At 60.2% G+C, this 22,043-nt stretch overlaps 2 protein-coding genes across 2 annotated transcripts; both read right to left on the bottom strand.

Moving 5' to 3' along the window:
• Nucleotides 1–326: 326 nt before the first annotated feature.
• LOC132344592 (testis-specific Y-encoded protein 1-like) lies at nt 327–2,459 on the bottom strand (the record flags this gene model as incomplete). The annotated part of the gene is made up of 6 exons (XM_059884258.1): nt 327–404; nt 521–666; nt 762–873; nt 1,057–1,134; nt 1,932–2,347; nt 2,444–2,459. Coding segments are annotated over 6 exons (846 nt in total), but the record flags the coding sequence as incomplete, so codon positions are not given.
• A 12,664-nt stretch (nt 2,460–15,123) lies between these two features.
• Nucleotides 15,124–17,256, bottom strand: LOC132344591 (testis-specific Y-encoded protein 1-like; the record flags this gene model as incomplete). The annotated part of the gene is made up of 6 exons (XM_059884257.1): nt 15,124–15,201; nt 15,318–15,463; nt 15,559–15,670; nt 15,854–15,931; nt 16,729–17,144; nt 17,241–17,256. Coding segments are annotated over 6 exons (846 nt in total), but the record flags the coding sequence as incomplete, so codon positions are not given.
• Between the last annotated feature and the right edge of the window lie 4,787 nt (nt 17,257–22,043).

The raw sequence follows: 22,043 nt of genomic DNA, 5'->3' as shown, positions 1-22,043 counted from the left end.
CGCCGGGGGAATGGCAGGACCCAAGGACAGATGATTCTGACACAGGCACTTAATTCACCCTGCCTCTAGTCGTATCACCTAGGACTCTCGCGCTGCCACCACAGCTGACTGGAGGGGGACTTACTGCGCTCTCGGACACACCGAGTCCCCCCCAGCCCCCAGTCTCAGCAAGTCACCTGCTACATGCTTGACTCAGGCTCTGGCTCTGCAGCCAGTTTGCATGAGCCTGAGCATCCCCACTTGCGAAAGGAAGTACTGTGCCCCAGCTACTATTCGGCTGTCCCTACGGGGCCTACCTCCAGACCCCATCACCACATGTGTTTCTGTCAGTTGTCTCTCACGGACGAACCTTCCTCCCTGAGGTAGTACTTCAGGGGATCGTCCCACACGTCTTCGCTGATGATCTGCAGGCAACACGAGCAAGGTCAGCCAGGGGCTGACCAGGCTCCCAACCCTCCCATGAGCAGCCAAGAACTCCAACATCAACCACCAACTGTGTGCAAGCCCAAAGCAACCCCACCTCAGCAATCCTGTTCGATTCTGGGCCGTTGTGGCCTGACAGCCAGTTGAGAAAGTTAAGGCTCCTGGTGTCCAGCCTGCGGCTGGGGGCTCCCCGTTCAAAGTCCCAGAACCAGTGGACTGGAGTGGATCGACGTGCCCTGTACCCTGCAGACAGACAGGGGAGACTGGGGTGGACACCGCAGGTGCATCATCCACACGCTTGCACACCCACACTCATCACCCCGGGAGCCACCTTTTACCAGTGATGTCAAGGTAATACTCCTTAATGATCACCGAGTTCAAGAAGTAGGGGTTGTCCCGAAAGGAAAAGATCAGCTTGCAGCGGGACGGCGGATGGCTCCGCACCTGCACCTGCCAGGATAGCGAGGAGGGAAAAGGTGCAAGCTTCTAGGGGCCTCAGCTTGCCTCCAAGGCAGGCATGATCAGCTTCCCCGATGCCTCTCCAAAGTCTCACAGCACAGGAACATGGCTAACACGTTCCTCCCACTCCCCGCCAGGTCCCATACCCACCCTTCCTCAGTCTCCCTCACTGACCTTCAAGTCCATCATGTAGCCGAGAAAGTCTTGATCTTGGTCGCTGATCAGGACGGAGACTTGAGGGTGGCTCATAATCTGCTTTAGGTCAAGGAGCCATTCAGGCCACATGCCGGCCAAGAAGAGCCAGGAGCATCAGCCCTAGTCTGGGGTGGAACAAGGATACTGGAACACGCATCTGCAAGGAGCTTGGCGGGCACTGCCTCTTGCCCGGCCACTGCTGATATCCTCAGGACCTGCCATACCATCAGACACGCTCATGGCTCTGGGCCCCTTGGGATGGTGTGCATCTGCATTCCCCAAGCAGGGGCTGTTTCTGACCGCTACTCTGCTCCTCCAGACCTGTGTATGCTGGGTAGTGGCCTGTCACTGCTTATACGGTCAGACTTGCAGTCCTTGTGACAAACCGTGTCTGAAAGTAAAGGGCTTCTTGGGTATGTGTGTGTGTGTTTATGTGTACGTGTGTGTGTGTGTGCGTGTGCGTGTGCGTGTGTGCGTGTGTGTGTGAATGACTCACATGCCCCAGCAATGTGCCGGGATCACCCACATTTACACCAATAACTGTCTGCGAACGCTGCTCTTGTGTACCGTCTCTGGTCAATGTTGACTTAGAGGCCTCGGGGGCTGCGCCTCCTCAGATGCAGGCCTGAAGGAGACACTCAAAGGCATGGCTGCGACACGTCCACCTGTGGCCCTGCCCAGGCCCTACTCGGCTGTGCCTTTGGAGCCTGCCAATTGCCCAGGACCGCATTTCCTTCAGTGGCCTCCGGCGCCCTTCCTGTGCCCTCGCCTCCACCCCCTCCGCCTGCTCCTGCCCCTTCTCCCCTTCCTCGTCCTCCTGAGCAGCGGACCCCAAGGAGCAGCGCAAAGGATACAGCTTTGGCCCAGAAGCCAGGGATGCCCTGGATGATGGCGCTCCTCCGAGCCAAGTGACGCTTCCTCCTCTGATGGTTCTTGCGCATGAACTGAACGTAAGCCCTGCGGTTTTGCTCACGCTCAGAGCTCAGTTCTACCTGCAGGGCGGCCAGTGCCTGCAGGGCATCCAGCTCCTGGCGCTCACAAGGGCCTCCGGGCCTTTCCTGGCCCTGCTCCTCCACCGTCTTCTCCTCTAGCTCCTGGGAGGGCCGCTGTTCCTGCTCCTCATCCGCCACAACCTCCACCTCCTCCACGATGTCTTCCGCAAGCAGCTGGAACTCCCGCCCGATCCCCGCCACGTCTCCGTCCACCAGGGCCTCGCCCTCCTCCACCGCCTCCACCCTGAAGAGGGTGGCCTCTTGGCCTGGCGTGACAACTGCTGGTGACAAGGTCCCAGCTGCGCACTGCATCACGACGGCAGGCTGCGGGGTGGGGGAGGGGGGGTGGGGGCGGGGCCCTGCCCCCTGAGTACCTGGGCTCACAACTTGGAAGGTGCGGGGTCCCGGGACGCTCCCGCCTTCCTCTGACCGCCTCTCACGTTCCTCTTGGCCTTGGCGGTGACCCCGAGCTGGGGCAGAGGCGAAGGGACGCGACATAAGAGCACAACAAGTGGGGCGTAATGGCGGCCCAGGCTGCAGTAAACCTGTGGGACCGACTAGCTCTTTTGGGGGCGGGGAGTGAGGGGGATTGTCAGAAGGCGGGGGCTGCTGTGTGGGGGTGTTGGCGTGAGGCCGAAGAAAGGGGTGCCAGAAACGCAGGACGGGGTGAACGGGCCCTAGGAGATCCGGCGAACAAGCGGGGGCCTAGGCTGTGAGCCATGCACAGACTGCTGGCCCAAATCTAGACCAATGGCCGACAGGGTAGTGGGCGGCACTCTTATGGACACGCCCCCAGACCGGAGGGCATCTTCCGGGGTTCCTGTGCTGCTCCAGCGCCCCCACGTGGCCAGATTCTGCTCCAGGGAGGGACAGGGTTTTGCATGTGGCCGGGCTAGCCCCAGGCGCTGTCATTGACCTGGCTCTGGAAATTCCAAGCACGGGTTCCTGCTCCGCAGTCCGAACCGCACACTCCTGTGTCCCCTGGGACTGGCAATAACTGAGAGCTCTCCCTGAGTATCCAAGGGATACGCAGGGGTGCCAAGGGGCTGGATACTTTTCTTCAAGGGACAGAGAGCCTGCTGCTGTCCGGATGCTAGGGGAGTAGGGAAGAACCCCACCTACAGTGCTACAGTGGATCTCCACTGTTCGGGAACACCAGCGCCTTAGTGTACAGCGCTCGCTCTGTGTCTCTGTATCTTTGCTTCTGGCATAGCACTGTGTTGGGCAATCCTTCCGCGTGTGTAGCAGGCGCTGGTGTCTGTGTGTCTCCGTCTCTCTAAGTAGTGCTGTTGCCGTCTGCAACTCTGTGGACACCAGCGCTCAGAAGAGACGCTTATCCTTGGCGTGAAGGCAAGCCCTTCTCGTCCTGAGTGAGTTTCACCGGTGGGAGTTCAGAGGGTTTTAGTCCACACGTTCGGAGAGTGCTTTCTCGACCTTGAAAGCCAACAGTGGGCGGTCACTGCTGAAGCGCAGAAGGGGACGGGCGACCCTCCCTCCCTCGCTGGGCCGACGTGAAAGCTGCACAAGCCTGAGGTGCCGTGGCCACACTGTGCGCAGAGGGAGAAACGAGGCCCGCTCTGCTGGCATGAGGGACCCCCCCCTGAACCTTGTGCGAATGCCGGCCAGGGAGACGCTAAGGACAGCTCCCCGTTAAGTCCCACGACTCACCGGTGTCGGAGACATGCACGGCTGCCATCGACCCTATGGAGGCCCTTTCAAAGTGGTTCTGTTCTCCATGTGAGAACACATCCCAGCCTGCCCTGTGGCCCAAGCCTGTGGGGCCTGGAGCAGCAAGAGGATCAAGCTAAACCAGCCATCCTATAGTCCTGACACACGATATATGCGTTCTACAAAGAGCTTGGGCATGGGCAGGGCCGACCCGATTCAGTTGCATGGACCGAGATGTGGGCTCAAGAGTGTTTGTCAGGGGCTTGAACAAAGGCAGGACCCAGCCTGGGTCATGACAGGGACTGTGCTGTGGCCTCGGGAGTGTCTGTCGGGATGAACAAGGGCAGGATCCAGCCTGGATCAGTGCAGGGACCGAGATGTGCTCCAAGGAGTGTTTATCGGCTGCTTGATCATGGGCAGGACCCAGCCTGGCTCGATGACGGGACCGAGAGGTGGTGTCAGGTGTGTTTGTCAGGGGCTTGAACAAAGGGAGGATCCAGCCTGGTTCAGTGCAGGGACCGAGGGGTGGGCTCAGGAGGATTTGTCGGGGGTTTGAACAAGCGCAGGACCCAGCCTGGTTCAATGCAGCGAGTGAGATGCGGGCACAGTGGTGTTTCCTGGGGGGTGGGGGGGGGGAGGGTGGTTGAACAAGGGGAGGACACACCTTAGTTGAGTTCAGGAGCAGGGAGCCAGCTGTGGGCTCAATACTGTTTGCTGGGGGCTTACCTCAGGCCAGGAACCAGCCTGAGAATCAGAGGCAGGCCCAGAAGTGTTGGTCAGTGGCTTCAACACGTGCAGCTCCTGGCCTGGTTCACGGCAGGGACAGAGAAGCCGGCTCAGGGGTATTTGTTCAGCGGCTTGAACAAGGGCAGGACCCAGACTGCGTCGGTGCAGGGCCCGAGATGTGGGCTCAGGAGTGCTTGTCGGGGCTTGAACATGGGAAGCACCCAGGCTGCTTCAGTGCAGGGACCGGGATGTGGGTTCCGGAGTATCTGTCGGGGGCTTGAACAAGACAAGGAGCCAGCCAGGTTCAATGCAGCGAGTGAGATGCGGGCTCAGTAGTGTTTCCTGGGGGCTTGAACAAGGGGAGGACACACCGTAGTTCAGGGGTACAGAGCGCGTTGTGGGCTCAGGAATGTGTTCCGGGGGCTTGACTAAGGCCAGGAACAAGCCTGAGAGTCCGATGCTGGCCCAGGAGTGTCGGTCGGGGGCTTGAAGAAGTGCAGGACCTGGCCTGGTTCGGTGCAGGGAACCGAGATGTGCGCTCAGGAGTATTTGTCGGGGGTTTGGGCAAGGGCAGGACCCAGGATTTGCTCGCTGTGGCCAGCTGAGTGACAGGCGCCTGTGTTCTGCCTTCTCCCATCACCTTGGACAGCTTCACAGTACCAGTCACGTTGGCCGGATCCATTGTCTGTGCCTTCCCTCAGGGAACCAGAAAACAAGGAGCGCTGGCCTCCGCTGACTTGGAGAACCGCTTTCTCCGTGTGCATCTATCTAGGTCGTTCCTTGTCAATGGCGTGGCCCTGTTGCTAGCCCACCAGCCGTCAGGGCCCACAACACTCCGAGTGAGGCCCCTGTGCTTCCCACCTGTGTAGCTTGCTGAGTGCACCTGTCTCCCTGTCTCCCTGTAGCAGGAAAAGGCCAAAGAGACGCCCGGGCCTGCAAGGGCCCCAAGAGACTGTGACAGGCCTGGGTCTGATCCAGTCTTGTGAAGAAGGAGCACGTGGATACAGGCACTCTTCCGATACAAGGCACGGAACCTGAGGCCGTAAAGGTAAGGCGGCAACCCTACACGCCGTCCCTTCTCTTTAACACTACCCAGACGCACTCAGTCCCTGAACCGATGCTGCCCTGGGCACCCGGCCCTGTCTGAGCCCACAGCTCATGCCTCCCTGGGCAGAAAGCAGCTTTGCTACCTCAAAGGCACCAAGAGGCCTTGTACCACCCGGGCCTCACTGCTTTGCTAAATGCCAAGACTCTCTTTCAGTTGCTCTCATTAGGCCCAGCTAGAATTCCCGACAGTCAGGCATCCCTGCTTGCCTACACAGCCCACATGCCAAGGAAGCCAGTCCCCGCTTGGGCCCGGGGACATCCAAGACGGTCACCTGGAAGGCAGGGTGCCTCTGAGTGTCATCTGGTGCAGATGCCCTACGACAGAATCAGAGATTCTGCTCCAGCGACGCTGCCAGAAACCTCCGTCTGGGGCAGACGCGCCCCTTAGCCCCTCTGGCCCCCCCCACCCCCCACCCCCACAGCCGGGGGCAAGACCCCAGAGGAAGGAAGGAATTCACGTCAGGACTTGGAGCACGACCCATGGGGTGTCTTTGGCAGGGCCGCTAATGCCTAGCCCCTGGGCCCTGAAATCCACCAGCAGGCTCTCAACCGCCCCCAGGGGCTTCCCTGTCTGCCATTCTCCCGAGGTCCCTTGGCACATGCAAGTAGCCCACCGTCCTTGCTTCCTCCCTCTTCCCTCCCTCACAGGCACACTCCGGCAGAGGGACGCACACGTACACCCACACCTGCGCCTCCCTCGCCTTTCTGCCCTGCCGAGGAGGCTGGAAATGCCTGGACGTCTGCCACGCTCACACCCTGTCTCTCCTCGCGTGCCTGTGGTTTTGCACGGACAGCCTAGCTTAGCACATCTTGCGTTGTGTTTCGCATCATGCCAGTGTGTGCCACCCTCGTGGAGACAGCGTGCGGGCCGATGGGCCGATCCTGGGCAGCACTGGCCCAGGGCCCTCCCGGGTCTCCTTCTTCCGTGTGTGGAACAAGTCCCCAGTGCAGCAGGCAATCTGTGCCTCTTTCTCCTTCGGGTCTCTGCTCTTCTCTACAGGAACTTGGCCTCCTCTCCACCCCGGGTCCAGCCGTACCCTCGCCCACCATTTCCAGAGGCCGGCCCACGTCCCCATGGACTGAGGGCTCCTCAGGCAGCGGTTTCAAAGCCCCGCCCCACCTGATTTGCCCTCGCGGAATCCTCAGACCATGCACTTCCCTCTCCCTGGTCCAAGCACACACAACCACAAGTTAGAAGTGGCGAGCGTGTTTTGGATTTGGTCTAATTGCGGATTTCTCGAGCCACGGTCCGCAGGTATCACTGGCCATCTTTTCCTCATTCCCATCCCGGATACGGTCATGCGGAGAGTCGGTGACCAACCTCCGTCAGCCTGGGGACGCCTCGTGCCTCCTCTTCTGGTCGCTCGTCACCTCCTCTCCCGTCGCCTTCATCTCTGCGTCCGCCCTGGGCCGGACACACACACACACCCCCGCATAAAGACAGGTGACACAAGCACACGCGTGTACACACACACATGCTTGGCACGTGGACACGGACGCAAACAGGGAACACAGGGGTTTCAGGAGCCGAAGACCCGTGTCCAGCAATGACGGAGATGGTGTCACTAGGCACCATGTCCTGCCCTTGGGGCTCCCTGTCCACCTCCTCCCAGAGACGTCCGGATTTTCCCTGAAGCAACTTCAAGCTCAGCAGGTGTGGTGCTGGTGAGATCAGAGTATTGGATGTGGAAATTCACACAAGATCCCAAAGTCAGCGCACAGGTGCACTGGGGCCCTGGACAGGACGCCCTTTCAATGACAGGCCATCCTAGGTTAAGGGGCGGAAGTGAAGGGCCCAGGCATTCTCAAACTCAGTGAGAGGAAGGACGCCGGGGGAATGGCAGGACCCAAGGACAGATGATTCTGACACAGGCACTTAATTCACCCTGCCTCTAGTCGTATCACCTAGGACTCTCGCGCTGCCACCACAGCTGACTGGAGGGGGACTTACTGCGCTCTCGGACACACCGAGTCCCCCCCAGCCCCCAGTCTCAGCAAGTCACCTGCTACATGCTTGACTCAGGCTCTGGCTCTGCAGCCAGTTTGCATGAGCCTGAGCATCCCCACTTGCGAAAGAAAGTACTGTGCCCCAGCTACTATTCGGCTGTCCCTACGGGGCCTACCTCCAGACCCCATCACCACATGTGTTTCTGTCAGTTGTCTCTCACGGACGAACCTTCCTCCCTGAGGTAGTACTTCAGGGGATCGTCCCACACGTCTTCGCTGATGATCTGCAGGCAACACGAGCAAGGTCAGCCAGGGGCTGACCAGGCTCCCAACCCTCCCATGAGCAGCCAAGAACTCCAACATCAACCACCAACTGTGTGCAAGCCCAAAGCAACCCCACCTCAGCAATCCTGTTCGATTCTGGGCCGTTGTGGCCTGACAGCCAGTTGAGAAAGTTAAGGCTCCTGGTGTCCAGCCTGCGGCTGGGGGCTCCCCGTTCAAAGTCCCAGAACCAGTGGACTGGAGTGGATCGACGTGCCCTGTACCCTGCAGACAGACAGGGGAGACTGGGGTGGACACCGCAGGTGCATCATCCACACGCTTGCACACCCACACTCATCACCCCGGGAGCCACCTTTTACCAGTGATGTCAAGGTAATACTCCTTAATGATCACCGAGTTCAAGAAGTAGGGGTTGTCCCGAAAGGAAAAGATCAGCTTGCAGCGGGACGGCGGATGGCTCCGCACCTGCACCTGCCAGGATAGCGAGGAGGGAAAAGGTGCAAGCTTCTAGGGGCCTCAGCTTGCCTCCAAGGCAGGCATGATCAGCTTCCCCGATGCCTCTCCAAAGTCTCACAGCACAGGAACATGGCTAACACGTTCCTCCCACTCCCCGCCAGGTCCCATACCCACCCTTCCTCAGTCTCCCTCACTGACCTTCAAGTCCATCATGTAGCCGAGAAAGTCTTGATCTTGGTCGCTGATCAGGACGGAGACTTGAGGGTGGCTCATAATCTGCTTTAGGTCAAGGAGCCATTCAGGCCACATGCCGGCCAAGAAGAGCCAGGAGCATCAGCCCTAGTCTGGGGTGGAACAAGGATACTGGAACACGCATCTGCAAGGAGCTTGGCGGGCACTGCCTCTTGCCCGGCCACTGCTGATATCCTCAGGACCTGCCATACCATCAGACACGCTCATGGCTCTGGGCCCCTTGGGATGGTGTGCATCTGCATTCCCCAAGCAGGGGCTGTTTCTGACCGCTACTCTGCTCCTCCAGACCTGTGTATGCTGGGTAGTGGCCTGTCACTGCTTATACGGTCAGACTTGCAGTCCTTGTGACAAACCGTGTCTGAAAGTAAAGGGCTTCTTGGGTATGTGTGTGTGTGTTTATGTGTACGTGTGTGTGTGTGTGCGTGTGCGTGTGCGTGTGTGCGTGTGTGTGTGAATGACTCACATGCCCCAGCAATGTGCCGGGATCACCCACATTTACACCAATAACTGTCTGCGAACGCTGCTCTTGTGTACCGTCTCTGGTCAATGTTGACTTAGAGGCCTCGGGGGCTGCGCCTCCTCAGATGCAGGCCTGAAGGAGACACTCAAAGGCATGGCTGCGACACGTCCACCTGTGGCCCTGCCCAGGCCCTACTCGGCTCTGCCTTTGGAGCCTGCCAATTGCCCAGGACCGCATTTCCTTCAGTGGCCTCCGGCGCCCTTCCTGTGCCCTCGCCTCCACCCCCTCCGCCTGCTCCTGCCCCTTCTCCCCTTCCTCGTCCTCCTGAGCAGCGGACCCCAAGGAGCAGCGCAAAGGATACAGCTTTGGCCCAGAAGCCAGGGATGCCCTGGATGATGGCGCTCCTCCGAGCCAAGTGACGCTTCCTCCTCTGATGGTTCTTGCGCATGAACTGAACGTAAGCCCTGCGGTTTTGCTCACGCTCAGAGCTCAGTTCTACCTGCAGGGCGGCCAGTGCCTGCAGGGCATCCAGCTCCTGGCACTCACAAGGGCCTCCGGGCCTTTCCTGGCCCTGCTCCTCCACCGTCTTCTCCTCTAGCTCCTGGGAGGGCCGCTGTTCCTGCTCCTCATCCGCCACAACCTCCACCTCCTCCACGATGTCTTCCGCAAGCAGCTGGAACTCCCGCCCGATCCCCGCCACGTCTCCGTCCACCAGGGCCTCGCCCTCCTCCACCGCCTCCACCCTGAAGAGGGTGGCCTCTTGGCCTGGCGTGACAACTGCTGGTGACAAGGTCCCAGCTGCGCACTGCATCACGACGGCAGGCTGCGGGGTGGGGGAGGGGGGGTGGGGGCGGGGCCCTGCCCCCTGAGTACCTGGGCTCACAACTTGGAAGGTGCGGGGTCCCGGGACGCTCCCGCCTTCCTCTGACCGCCTCTCACGTTCCTCTTGGCCTTGGCGGTGACCCCGAGCTGGGGCAGAGGCGAAGGGACGCGACATAAGAGCACAACAAGTGGGGCGTAATGGCGGCCCAGGCTGCAGTAAACCTGTGGGACCGACTAGCTCTTTTGGGGGCGGGGAGTGAGGGGGATTGTCAGAAGGCGGGGGCTGCTGTGTGGGGGTGTTGGCGTGAGGCCGAAGAAAGGGGTGCCAGAAACGCAGGACGGGGTGAACGGGCCCTAGGAGATCCGGCGAACAGGCGGGGGCCTAGGCTGTGAGCCATGCACAGACTGCTGGCCCAAATCTAGACCAATGGCCGACAGGGTAGTGGGCGGCACTCTTATGGACACGCCCCCAGACCGGAGGGCATCTTCCGGGGTTCCTGTGCTGCTCCAGCGCCCCCACGTGGCCAGATTCTGCTCCAGGGAGGGACAGGGTTTTGCATGTGGCCGGGCTAGCCCCAGGCGCTGTCATTGGCCTGGCTCTGGAAATTCCAAGCACGGGTTCCTGCTCCGCCGTCCGAACCGCACACTCCTGTGTCCCCTGGGACTGGCAATAACTGAGAGCTCTCCCTGAGTATCCAAGGGATACGCAGGGGTGCCAAGGGGCTGGATACTTTTCTTCAAGGGACAGAGAGCCTGCTGCTGTCCGGATGCTAGGGGAGTAGGGAAGAACCCCACCTACAGTGCTACAGTGGATCTCCACTGTTCGGGAACACCAGCGCCTTAGTGTACAGCGCTCGCTCTGTGTCTCTGTATCTTTGCTTCTGGCATAGCACTGTGTTGGGCAATCCTTCCGCGTGTGTAGCAGGCGCTGGTGTCTGTGTGTCTCCGTCTCTCTAAGTAGTGCTGTTGCCGTCTGCAACTCTGTGGACACCAGCGCTCAGAAGAGACGCTTATCCTTGGCGTGAAGGCAAGCCCTTCTCGTCCTGAGTGAGTTTCACCGGTGGGAGTTCAGAGGGTTTTAGTCCACACGTTCGGAGAGTGCTTTCTCGACCTTGAAAGCCAACAGTGGGCGGTCACTGCTGAAGCGCAGAAGGGGACGGGCGACCCTCCCTCCCTCGCTGGGCCGACGTGAAAGCTGCACAAGCCTGAGGTGCCGTGGCCACACTGTGCGCAGAGGGAGAAACGAGGCCCGCTCTGCTGGCATGAGGGACCCCCCCCTGAACCTTGTGCGAATGCCGGCCAGGGAGACGCTAAGGACAGCTCCCCGTTAAGTCCCACGACTCACCGGTGTCGGAGACATGCACGGCTGCCATCGACCCTATGGAGGCCCTTTCAAAGTGGTTCTGTTCTCCATGTGAGAACACATCCCAGCCTGCCCTGTGGCCCAAGCCTGTGGGGCCTGGAGCAGCAAGAGGATCAAGCTAAACCAGCCATCCTATAGTCCTGACACACGATATATGCGTTCTACAAAGAGCTTGGGCATGGGCAGGGCCGACCCGATTCAGTTGCATGGACCGAGATGTGGGCTCAAGAGTGTTTGTCAGGGGCTTGAACAAAGGCAGGACCCAGCCTGGGTCATGACAGGGACTGTGCTGTGGCCTCGGGAGTGTCTGTCGGGATGAACAAGGGCAGGATCCAGCCTGGATCAGTGCAGGGACCGAGATGTGCTCCAAGGAGTGTTTATCGGCTGCTTGATCATGGGCAGGACCCAGCCTGGCTCGATGACGGGACCGAGAGGTGGTGTCAGGTGTGTTTGTCAGGGGCTTGAACAAAGGGAGGATCCAGCCTGGTTCAGTGCAGGGACCGAGGGGTGGGCTCAGGAGGATTTGTCGGGGGTTTGAACAAGCGCAGGACCCAGCCTGGTTCAATGCAGCGAGTGAGATGCGGGCACAGTGGTGTTTCCTGGGGGGTGGGGGGGGGGGGAGGGTGGTTGAACAAGGGGAGGACACACCTTAGTTGAGTTCAGGAGCAGGGAGCCAGCTGTGGGCTCAATACTGTTTGCTGGGGGCTTACCTCAGGCCAGGAACCAGCCTGAGAATCAGAGGCAGGCCCAGAAGTGTTGGTCAGTGGCTTCAACACGTGCAGCTCCTGGCCTGGTTCACGGCAGGGACAGAGAAGCCGGCTCAGGGGTATTTGTTCAGCGGCTTGAACAAGGGCAGGACCCAGACTGCGTCGGTGCAGGGCCCGAGATGTGGGCTCAGGAGTGCTTGTCGGGGCTTGAACATGGGAAGCACCCAGACTGCTTCAGTGCAGGGACCGGGATGTGGGTTCCGGAGTATCTGTCGGGGGCTTGAACAAGACAAGGAGCCAGCCAGGTTCAATGCAGCGAGTGAGATGCGGGCTCAGTAGTGTTTCCTGGGGGCTTGAACAAGGGGAGGACACACCGTAGTTCAGGGGTACAGAGCGCGTTGTGGGCTCAGGAATGTGTTCCGGGGGCTTGACTAAGGCCAGGAACAAGCCTGAGAGTCCGATGCTGGCCCAGGAGTGTCGGTCGGGGGCTTGAAGAAGTGCAGGACCTGGCCTGGTTCGGTGCAGGGAACCGAGATGTGCGCTCAGGAGTATTTGTCGGGGGTTTGGGCAAGGGCAGGACCCAGGATTTGCTCGCTGTGGCCAGCTGAGTGACAGGCGCCTGTGTTCTGCCTTCTCCCATCACCTTGGACAGCTTCACAGTACCAGTCACGTTGGCCGGATCCATTGTCTGTGCCTTCCCTCAGGGAACCAGAAAACAAGGAGCGCTGGCCTCCGCTGACTTGGAGAACCGCTTTCTCCGTGTGCATCTATCTAGGTCGTTCCTTGTCAATGGCGTGGCCCTGTTGCTAGCCCACCAGCCGTCAGGGCCCACAACACTCCGAGTGAGGCCCCTGTGCTTCCCACCTGTGTAGCTTGCTGAGTGCACCTGTCTCCCTGTCTCCCTGTAGCAGGAAAAGGCCAAAGAGACGCCCGGGCCTGCAAGGGCCCCAAGAGACTGTGACAGGCCTGGGTCTGATCCAGTCTTGTGAAGAAGGAGCACGTGGATACAGGCACTCTTCCGATACAAGGCACGGAACCTGAGGCCGTAAAGGTAAGGCGGCAACCCTACACGCCGTCCCTTCTCTTTAACACTACCCAGACCCACTCAGTCCCTGAACCGATGCTGCCCTGGGCACCCGGCCCTGTCTGGGCCCACAGCTCATGCCTCCCTGGGCAGAAAGCAGCTTTGCTACCTCAAAGGCACCAAGAGGCCTTGTACCACCCGGGCCTCACTGCTTTGCTAAATGCCAAGACTCTCTTTCAGTTGCTCTCATTAGGCCCAGCTAGAATTCCCGACAGTCAGGCATCCCTGCTTGCCTACACAGCCCACATGCCAAGGAAGCCAGTCCCCGCTTGGGCCCGGGGACATCCAAGACGGTCACCTGGAAGGCAGGGTGCCTCTGAGTGTCATCTGGTGCAGATGCCCTACGACAGAATCAGAGATTCTGCTCCAGCGACGCTGCCAGAAACCTCCGTCTGGGGCAGACGCGCCCCTTAGCCCCTCTGGCCCCCCCCCACCCCCCACCCCCACAGCCGGGGGCAAGACCCCAGAGGAAGGAAGGAATTCACGTCAGGACTTGGAGCACGACCCATGGGGTGTCTTTGGCAGGGCCGCTAATGCCTAGCCCCTGGGCCCTGAAATCCACCAGCAGGCTCTCAACCGCCCCCAGGGGCTTCCCTGTCTGCCATTCTCCCGAGGTCCCTTGGCACATGCAAGTAGCCCACCGTCCTTGCTTCCTCCCTCTTCCCTCCCTCACAGGCACACTCCGGCAGAGGGACGCACACGTACACCCACACCTGCGCCTCCCTCGCCTTTCTGCCCTGCCGAGGAGGCTGGAAATGCCTGGACGTCTGCCACGCTCACACCCTGTCTCTCCTCGCGTGCCTGTGGTTTTGCACGGACAGCCTAGCTTAGCACATCTTGCGTTGTGTTTCGCATCATGCCAGTGTGTGCCACCCTCGCGGAGACAGCGTGCGGGCCGATGGGCCGATCCTGGGCAGCACTGGCCCAGGGCCCTCCCGGGTCTCCTTCTTCCGTGTGTGGAACAAGTCCCCAGTGCAGCAGGCAATCTGTGCCTCTTTCTCCTTCGGGTCTCTGCTCTTCTCTACAGGAACTTGGCCTCCTCTCCACCCCGGGTCCAGCCGTACCCTCGCCCACCATTTCCAGAGGCCGGCCCACGTCCCCATGGACTGAGGGCTCCTCAGGCAGCGGTTTCAAAGCCCCGCCCCACCTGATTTGCCCTCGCGGAATCCTCAGACCATGCACTTCCCTCTCCCTGGTCCAAGCACACACAACCACAAGTTAGAAGTGGCGAGCGTGTTTTGGATTTGGTCTAATTGCGGATTTCTCGAGCCACGGTCCGCAGGTATCACTGGCCATCTTTTCCTCATTCCCATCCCGGATACGGTCATGCGGAGAGTCGGTGACCAACCTCCGTCAGCCTGGGGACGCCTCGTGCCTCCTCTTCTGGTCGCTCGTCACCTCCTCTCCCGTCGCCTTCATCTCTGCGTCCGCCCTGGGCCGGACACACACACACACCCCCGCATAAAGACAGGTGACACAAGCACACGCGTGTACACACACACATGCTTGGCACGTGGACACGGACGCAAACAGGGAACACAGGGGTTTCAGGAGCCGAAGACCCGTGTCCAGCAATGACGGAGATGGTGTCACTAGGCACCATGTCCTGCCCTTGGGGCTCCCTGTCCACCTCCTCCCAGAGACGTCCGGATTTTCCCTGAAGCAACTTCAAGCTCAGCAGGTGTGGTGCTGGTGAGATCAGAGTATTGGATGTGGAAATTCACACAAGATCCCAAAGTCAGCGCACAGGTGCACTGGGGCCCTGGACAGGACGCCCTTTCAATGACAGGCCATCCTAGGTTAAGGGGCGGAAGTGAAGGGCCCAGGCATTCTCAAACTCAGTGAGAGGAAGGACGCCGGGGGAATGGCAGGACCCAAGGACAGATGATTCTGACACAGGCACTTAATTCACCCTGCCTCTAGTCGTATCACCTAGGACTCTCGCGCTGCCACCACAGCTGACTGGAGGGGGACTTACTGCGCTCTCGGACACACCGAGTCCCCCCCAGCCCCCAGTCTCAGCAAGTCACCTGCTACATGCTTGACTCAGGCTCTGGCTCTGCAGCCAGTTTGCATGAGCCTGAGCATCCCCACTTGCGAAAGAAAGTACTGTGTCCCAGCTACTATTCGGCTGTCCCTACGGGGCCTACCTCCAGACCCCATCACCACATGTGTTTCTGTCAGTTGTCTCTCATGGACGAACCTTCCTCCCTGAGGTAGTACTTCAGGGGATCGTCCCACACGTCTTCGCTGATGATCTGCAGGCAACACGAGCAAGGTCAGCCAGGGGCTGACCAGGCTCCCAACCCTCCCATGAGCAGCCAAGAACTCCAACATCAACCACCAACTGTGTGCAAGCCCAAAGCAACCCCACCTCAGCAATCCTGTTCGATTCTGGGCCGTTGTGGCCTGACAGCCAGTTGAGAAAGTTAAGGCTCCTGGTGTCCAGCCTGCGGCTGGGGGCTCCCCGTTCAAAGTCCCAGAACCAGTGGACTGGAGTGGATCGACGTGCCCTGTACCCTGCAGACAGACAGGGGAGACTGGGGTGGACACCGCAGGTGCATCATCCACACGCTTGCACACCCACACTCATCACCCCGGGAGCCACCTTTTACCAGTGATGTCAAGGTAATACTCCTTAATGATCACCGAGTTCAAGAAGTAGGGGTTGTCCCGAAAGGAAAAGATCAGCTTGCAGCGGGACGGCGGATGGCTCCGCACCTGCACCTGCCAGGATAGCGAGGAGGGAAAAGGTGCAAGCTTCTAGGGGCCTCAGCTTGCCTCCAAGGCAGGCATGATCAGCTTCCCCGATGCCTCTCCAAAGTCTCACAGCACAGGAACATGGCTAACACGTTCCTCCCACTCCCCGCCAGGTCCCATACCCACCCTTCCTCAGTCTCCCTCACTGACCTTCAAGTCCATCATGTAGCCGAGAAAGTCTTGATCTTGGTCGCTGATCAGGACGGAGACTTGAGGGTGGCTCATAATCTGCTTTAGGTCAAGGAGCCATTCAGGCCACATGCCGGCCAAGAAGAGCCAGGAGCATCAGCCCTAGTCTGGGGTGGAACAAGGATACTGGAACACGCATCTGCAAGGAGCTTGGCGGGCACTGCCTCTTGCCCGGCCACTGCTGATATCCTCAGGACCTGCCATACCATCAGACACGCTCATGGCTCTGGGCCCCTTGGGATGGTGTGCATCTGCATTCCCCAAGCAGGGGCTGTTTCTGACCGCTACTCTGCTCCTCCAGACCTGTGTATGCTGGGTAGTGGCCTGTCACTGCTTATACGGTCAGACTTGCAGTCCTTGTGACAAACCGTGTCTGAAAGTAAAGGGCTTCTTGGGTATGTGTGTGTGTGTTTATGTGTACGTGTGTGTGTGTGTGCGTGTGCGTGTGCGTGTGTGCGTGTGTGTGTGAATGACTCACATGCCCCAGCAATGTGCCGGGATCACCCACATTTACACCAATAACTGTCTGCGAACGCTGCTCTTGTGTACCGTCTCTGGTCAATGTTGACTTAGAGGCCTCGGGGGCTGCGCCTCCTCAGATGCAGGCCTGAAGGAGACACTCAAAGGCATGGCTGCGACACGTCCACCTGTGGCCCTGCCCAGGCCCTACTCGGCTGTGCCTTTGGAGCCTGCCAATTGCCCAGGACCGCATTTCCTTCAGTGGCCTCCGGCGCCCTTCCTGTGCCCTCGCCTCCACCCCCTCCGCCTGCTCCTGCCCCTTCTCCCCTTCCTCGTCCTCCTGAGCAGCGGACCCCAAGGAGCAGCGCAAAGGATACAGCTTTGGCCCAGAAGCCAGGGATGCCCTGGATGATGGCGCTCCTCCGAGCCAAGTGACGCTTCCTCCTCTGATGGTTCTTGCGCATGAACTGAACGTAAGCCCTGCGGTTTTGCTCACGCTCAGAGCTCAGTTCTACCTGCAGGGCGGCCAGTGCCTGCAGGGCATCCAGCTCCTGGCGCTCACAAGGGCCTCCGGGCCTTTCCTGGCCCTGCTCCTCCACCGTCTTCTCCTCTAGCTCCTGGGAGGGCCGCTGTTCCTGCTCCTCATCCGCCACAACCTCCACCTCCTCCACGATGTCTTCCGCAAGCAGCTGGAACTCCCGCCCGATCCCCGCCACGTCTCCGTCCACCAGGGCCTCGCCCTCCTCCACCGCCTCCACCCTGAAGAGGGTGGCCTCTTGGCCTGGCGTGACAACTGCTGGTGACAAGGTCCCAGCTGCGCACTGCATCACGACGGCAGGCTGCGGGGTGGGGGAGGGGGGGTGGGGGCGGGGCCCTGCCCCCTGAGTACCTGGGCTCACAACTTGGAAGGTGCGGGGTCCCGGGACGCTCCCGCCTTCCTCTGACCGCCTCTCACGTTCCTCTTGGCCTTGGCGGTGACCCCGAGCTGGGGCAGAGGCGAAGGGACGCGACATAAGAGCACAACAAGTGGGGCGTAATGGCGGCCCAGGCTGCAGTAAACCTGTGGGACCGACTAGCTCTTTTGGGGGCGGGGAGTGAGGGGGATTGTCAGAAGGCGGGGGCTGCTGTGTGGGGGTGTTGGCGTGAGGCCGAAGAAAGGGGTGCCAGAAACGCAGGACGGGGTGAACGGGCCCTAGGAGATCCGGCGAACAGGCGGGGGCCTAGGCTGTGAGCCATGCACAGACTGCTGGCCCAAATCTAGACCAATGGCCGACAGGGTAGTGGGCGGCACTCTTATGGACACGCCCCCAGACCGGAGGGCATCTTCCGGGGTTCCTGTGCTGCTCCAGCGCCCCCACGTGGCCAGATTCTGCTCCAGGGAGGGACAGGGTTTTGCATGTGGCCGGGCTAGCCCCAGGCGCTGTCATTGGCCTGGCTCTGGAAATTCCAAGCACGGGTTCCTGCTCCGCCGTCCGAACCGCACACTCCTGTGTCCCCTGGGACTGGCAATAACTGAGAGCTCTCCCTGAGTATCCAAGGGATACGCAGGGGTGCCAAGGGGCTGGATACTTTTCTTCAAGGGACAGAGAGCCTGCTGCTGTCCGGATGCTAGGGGAGTAGGGAAGAACCCCACCTACAGTGCTACAGTGGATCTCCACTGTTCGGGAACACCAGCGCCTTAGTGTACAGCGCTCGCTCTGTGTCTCTGTATCTTTGCTTCTGGCATAGCACTGTGTTGGGCAATCCTTCCGCGTGTGTAGCAGGCGCTGGTGTCTGTGTGTCTCCGTCTCTCTAAGTAGTGCTGTTGCCGTCTGCAACTCTGTGGACACCAGCGCTCAGAAGAGACGCTTATCCTTGGCGTGAAGGCAAGCCCTTCTCGTCCTGAGTGAGTTTCACCGGTGGGAGTTCAGAGGGTTTTAGTCCACACGTTCGGAGAGTGCTTTCTCGACCTTGAAAGCCAACAGTGGGCGGTCACTGCTGAAGCGCAGAAGGGGACGGGCGACCCTCCCTCCCTCGCTGGGCCGACGTGAAAGCTGCACAAGCCTGAGGTGCCGTGGCCACACTGTGCGCAGAGGGAGAAACGAGGCCCGCTCTGCTGGCATGAGGGACCCCCCCCTGAACCTTGTGCGAATGCCGGCCAGGGAGACGCTAAGGACAGCTCCCCGTTAAGTCCCACGACTCACCGGTGTCGGAGACATGCACGGCTGCCATCGACCCTATGGAGGCCCTTTCAAAGTGGTTCTGTTCTCCATGTGAGAACACATCCCAGCCTGCCCTGTGGCCCAAGCCTGTGGGGCCTGGAGCAGCAAGAGGATCAAGCTAAACCAGCCATCCTATAGTCCTGACACACGATATATGCGTTCTACAAAGAGCTTGGGCATGGGCAGGGCCGACCCGATTCAGTTGCATGGACCGAGATGTGGGCTCAAGAGTGTTTGTCAGGGGCTTGAACAAAGGCAGGACCCAGCCTGGGTCATGACAGGGACTGTGCTGTGGCCTCGGGAGTGTCTGTCGGGATGAACAAGGGCAGGATCCAGCCTGGATCAGTGCAGGGACCGAGATGTGCTCCAAGGAGTGTTTATCGGCTGCTTGATCATGGGCAGGACCCAGCCTGGCTCGATGACGGGACCGAGAGGTGGTGTCAGGTGTGTTTGTCAGGGGCTTGAACAAAGGGAGGATCCAGCCTGGTTCAGTGCAGGGACCGAGGGGTGGGCTCAGGAGGATTTGTCGGGGGTTTGAACAAGCGCAGGACCCAGCCTGGTTCAATGCAGCGAGTGAGATGCGGGCACAGTGGTGTTTCCTGGGGGGTGGGGGTGGGGAGGGTGGTTGAACAAGGGGAGGACACACCTTAGTTGAGTTCAGGAGCAGGGAGCCAGCTGTGGGCTCAATACTGTTTGCTGGGGGCTTACCTCAGGCCAGGAACCAGCCTGAGAATCAGAGGCAGGCCCAGAAGTGTTGGTCAGTGGCTTCAACACGTGCAGCTCCTGGCCTGGTTCACGGCAGGGACAGAGAAGCCGGCTCAGGGGTATTTGTTCAGCGGCTTGAACAAGGGCAGGACCCAGACTGCGTCGGTGCAGGGCCCGAGATGTGGGCTCAGGAGTGCTTGTCGGGGCTTGAACATGGGAAGCACCCAGCCTGCTTCAGTGCAGGGACCGTGATGTGGGCTCAGGAGAGTTTGTCGGGGCTGGAAGATGGGCAGGGCCCACCCGATTCAGTGCAGGGCCCGAGATGTGGGCTCAGGAGTATTTGTCGGGGTCGGGAACAAGGGCAGCACCCAGCCGGGATCAGTTCAGGGACCGAGATGTGGGTTCCGGAGTATCTGTCGGGGGCTTGAACAAGACAAGGAGCCAGCCAGGTTCAATGCAGCGAGTGAGATGCGGGCTCAGTAGTGTTTCCTGGGGGCTTGAACAAGGGGAGGACACACCGTAGTTCAGGGGTACAGAGCGCGTTGTGGGCTCAGGAATGTGTTCCGGGGGCTTGACTAAGGCCAGGAACAAGCCTGAGAGTCCGATGCTGGCCCAGGAGTGTCGGTCGGGGGCTTGAAGAAGTGCAGGACCTGGCCTGGTTCGGTGCAGGGAACCGAGATGTGCGCTCAGGAGTATTTGTCGGGGGTTTGGGCAAGGGCAGGACCCAGGATTTGCTCGCTGTGGCCAGCTGAGTGACAGGCGCCTGTGTTCTGCCTTCTCCCATCACCTTGGACAGCTTCACAGTACCAGTCACGTTGGCCGGATCCATTGTCTGTGCCTTCCCTCAGGGAACCAGAAAACAAGGAGCGCTGGCCTCCGCTGACTTGGAGAACCGCTTTCTCCGTGTGCATCTATCTAGGTCGTTCCTTGTCAATGGCGTGGCCCTGTTGCTAGCCCACCAGCCGTCAGGGCCCACAACACTCCGAGTGAGGCCCCTGTGCTTCCCACCTGTGTAGCTTGCTGAGTGCACCTGTCTCCCTGTCTCCCTGTAGCAGGAAAAGGCCAAAGAGACGCCCGGGCCTGCAAGGGCCCCAAGAGACTGTGACAGGCCTGGGTCTGATCCAATCTTGTGAAGAAGGAGCACGTGGATACAGGCACTCTTCCGATACAAGGCACGGAACCTGAGGCCGTAAAGGTAAGGCGGCAACCCTACACGCCGTCCCTTCTCTTTAACACTACCCAGACGCACTCAGTCCCTGAACCGATGCTGCCCTGGGCACCCGGCCCTGTCTGGGCCCACAGCTCATGCCTCCCTGGGCAGAAAGCAGCTTTGCTACCTCAAAGGCACCAAGAGGCCTTGTACCACCCGGGCCTCACTGCTTTGCTAAATGCCAAGACTCTCTTTCAGTTGCTCTCATTAGGCCCAGCTAGAATTCCCGACAGTCAGGCATCCCTGCTTGCCTACACAGCCCACATGCCAAGGAAGCCAGTCCCCGCTTGGGCCCGGGGACATCCAAGACGGTCACCTGGAAGGCAGGGTGCCTCTGAGTGTCATCTGGTGCAGATGCCCTACGACAGAATCAGAGATTCTGCTCCAGCGACGCTGCCAGAAACCTCCGTCTGGGGCAGACGCGCCCCTTAGCCCCTCTGGCACCCCCCACCCCCCACCCCCACAGCCGGGGGCAAGACCCCAGAGGAAGGAAGGAATTCACGTCAGGACTTGGAGCACGACCCATGGGGTGTCTTTGGCAGGGCCGCTAATGCCTAGCCCCTGGGCCCTGAAATCCACCAGCAGGCTCTCAACCGCCCCCAGGGGCTTCCCTGTCTGCCATTCTCCCGAGGTCCCTTGGCACATGCAAGTAGCCCACCGTCCTTGCTTCCTCCCTCTTCCCTCCCTCACAGGCACACTCCGGCAGAGGGACGCACACGTACACCCACACCTGCGCCTCCCTCGCCTTTCTGCCCTGCCGAGGAGGCTGGAAATGCCTGGACGTCTGCCACGCTCACACCCTGTCTCTCCTCGCGTGCCTGTGGTTTTGCACGGACAGCCTAGCTTAGCACATCTTGCGTTGTGTTTCGCATCATGCCAGTGTGTGCCACCCTCGTGGAGACAGCGTGCGGGCCGATGGGCCGATCCTGGGCAGCACTGGCCCAGGGCCCTCCCGGGTCTCCTTCTTCCGTGTGTGGAACAAGTCCCCAGTGCAGCAGGCAATCTGTGCCTCTTTCTCCTTCGGGTCTCTGCTCTTCTCTACAGGAACTTGGCCTCCTCTCCACCCCGGGTCCAGCCGTACCCTCGCCCACCATTTCCAGAGGCCGGCCCACGTCCCCATGGACTGAGGGCTCCTCAGGCAGCGGTTTCAAAGCCCCGCCCCACCTGATTTGCCCTCGCGGAATCCTCAGACCATGCACTTCCCTCTCCCTGGTCCAAGCACAAACAACCACAAGTTAGAAGTGGCGAGCGTGTTTTGGATTTGGTCTAATTGCGGATTTCTCGAGCCACGGTCCGCAGGTATCACTGGCCATCTTTTCCTCATTCCCATCCCGGATACGGTCATGCGGAGAGTCGGTGACCAACCTCCGTCAGCCTGGGGACGCCTCGTGCCTCCTCTTCTGGTCGCTCGTCACCTCCTCTCCCGCCGCCTTCATCTCTGCGTCCGCCCTGGGCCGGACACACACACACACCCCCGCATAAAGACAGGTGACACAAGCACACGCGTGTACACACACACATGCTTGGCACGTGGACACGGACGCAAACAGGGAACACAGGGGTTTCAGGAGCCGAA

Source organism: Bos taurus, chromosome Y, assembly GCF_002263795.3.
Source record: "Bos taurus isolate L1 Dominette 01449 registration number 42190680 breed Hereford chromosome Y, ARS-UCD2.0, whole genome shotgun sequence".
Taxonomy (NCBI): domain Eukaryota; kingdom Metazoa; phylum Chordata; class Mammalia; order Artiodactyla; family Bovidae; genus Bos; species Bos taurus.
The sequence above is the reverse complement of the archived record's forward strand: the minus strand, read 5'-3'. Positions and strand labels throughout refer to the sequence as shown.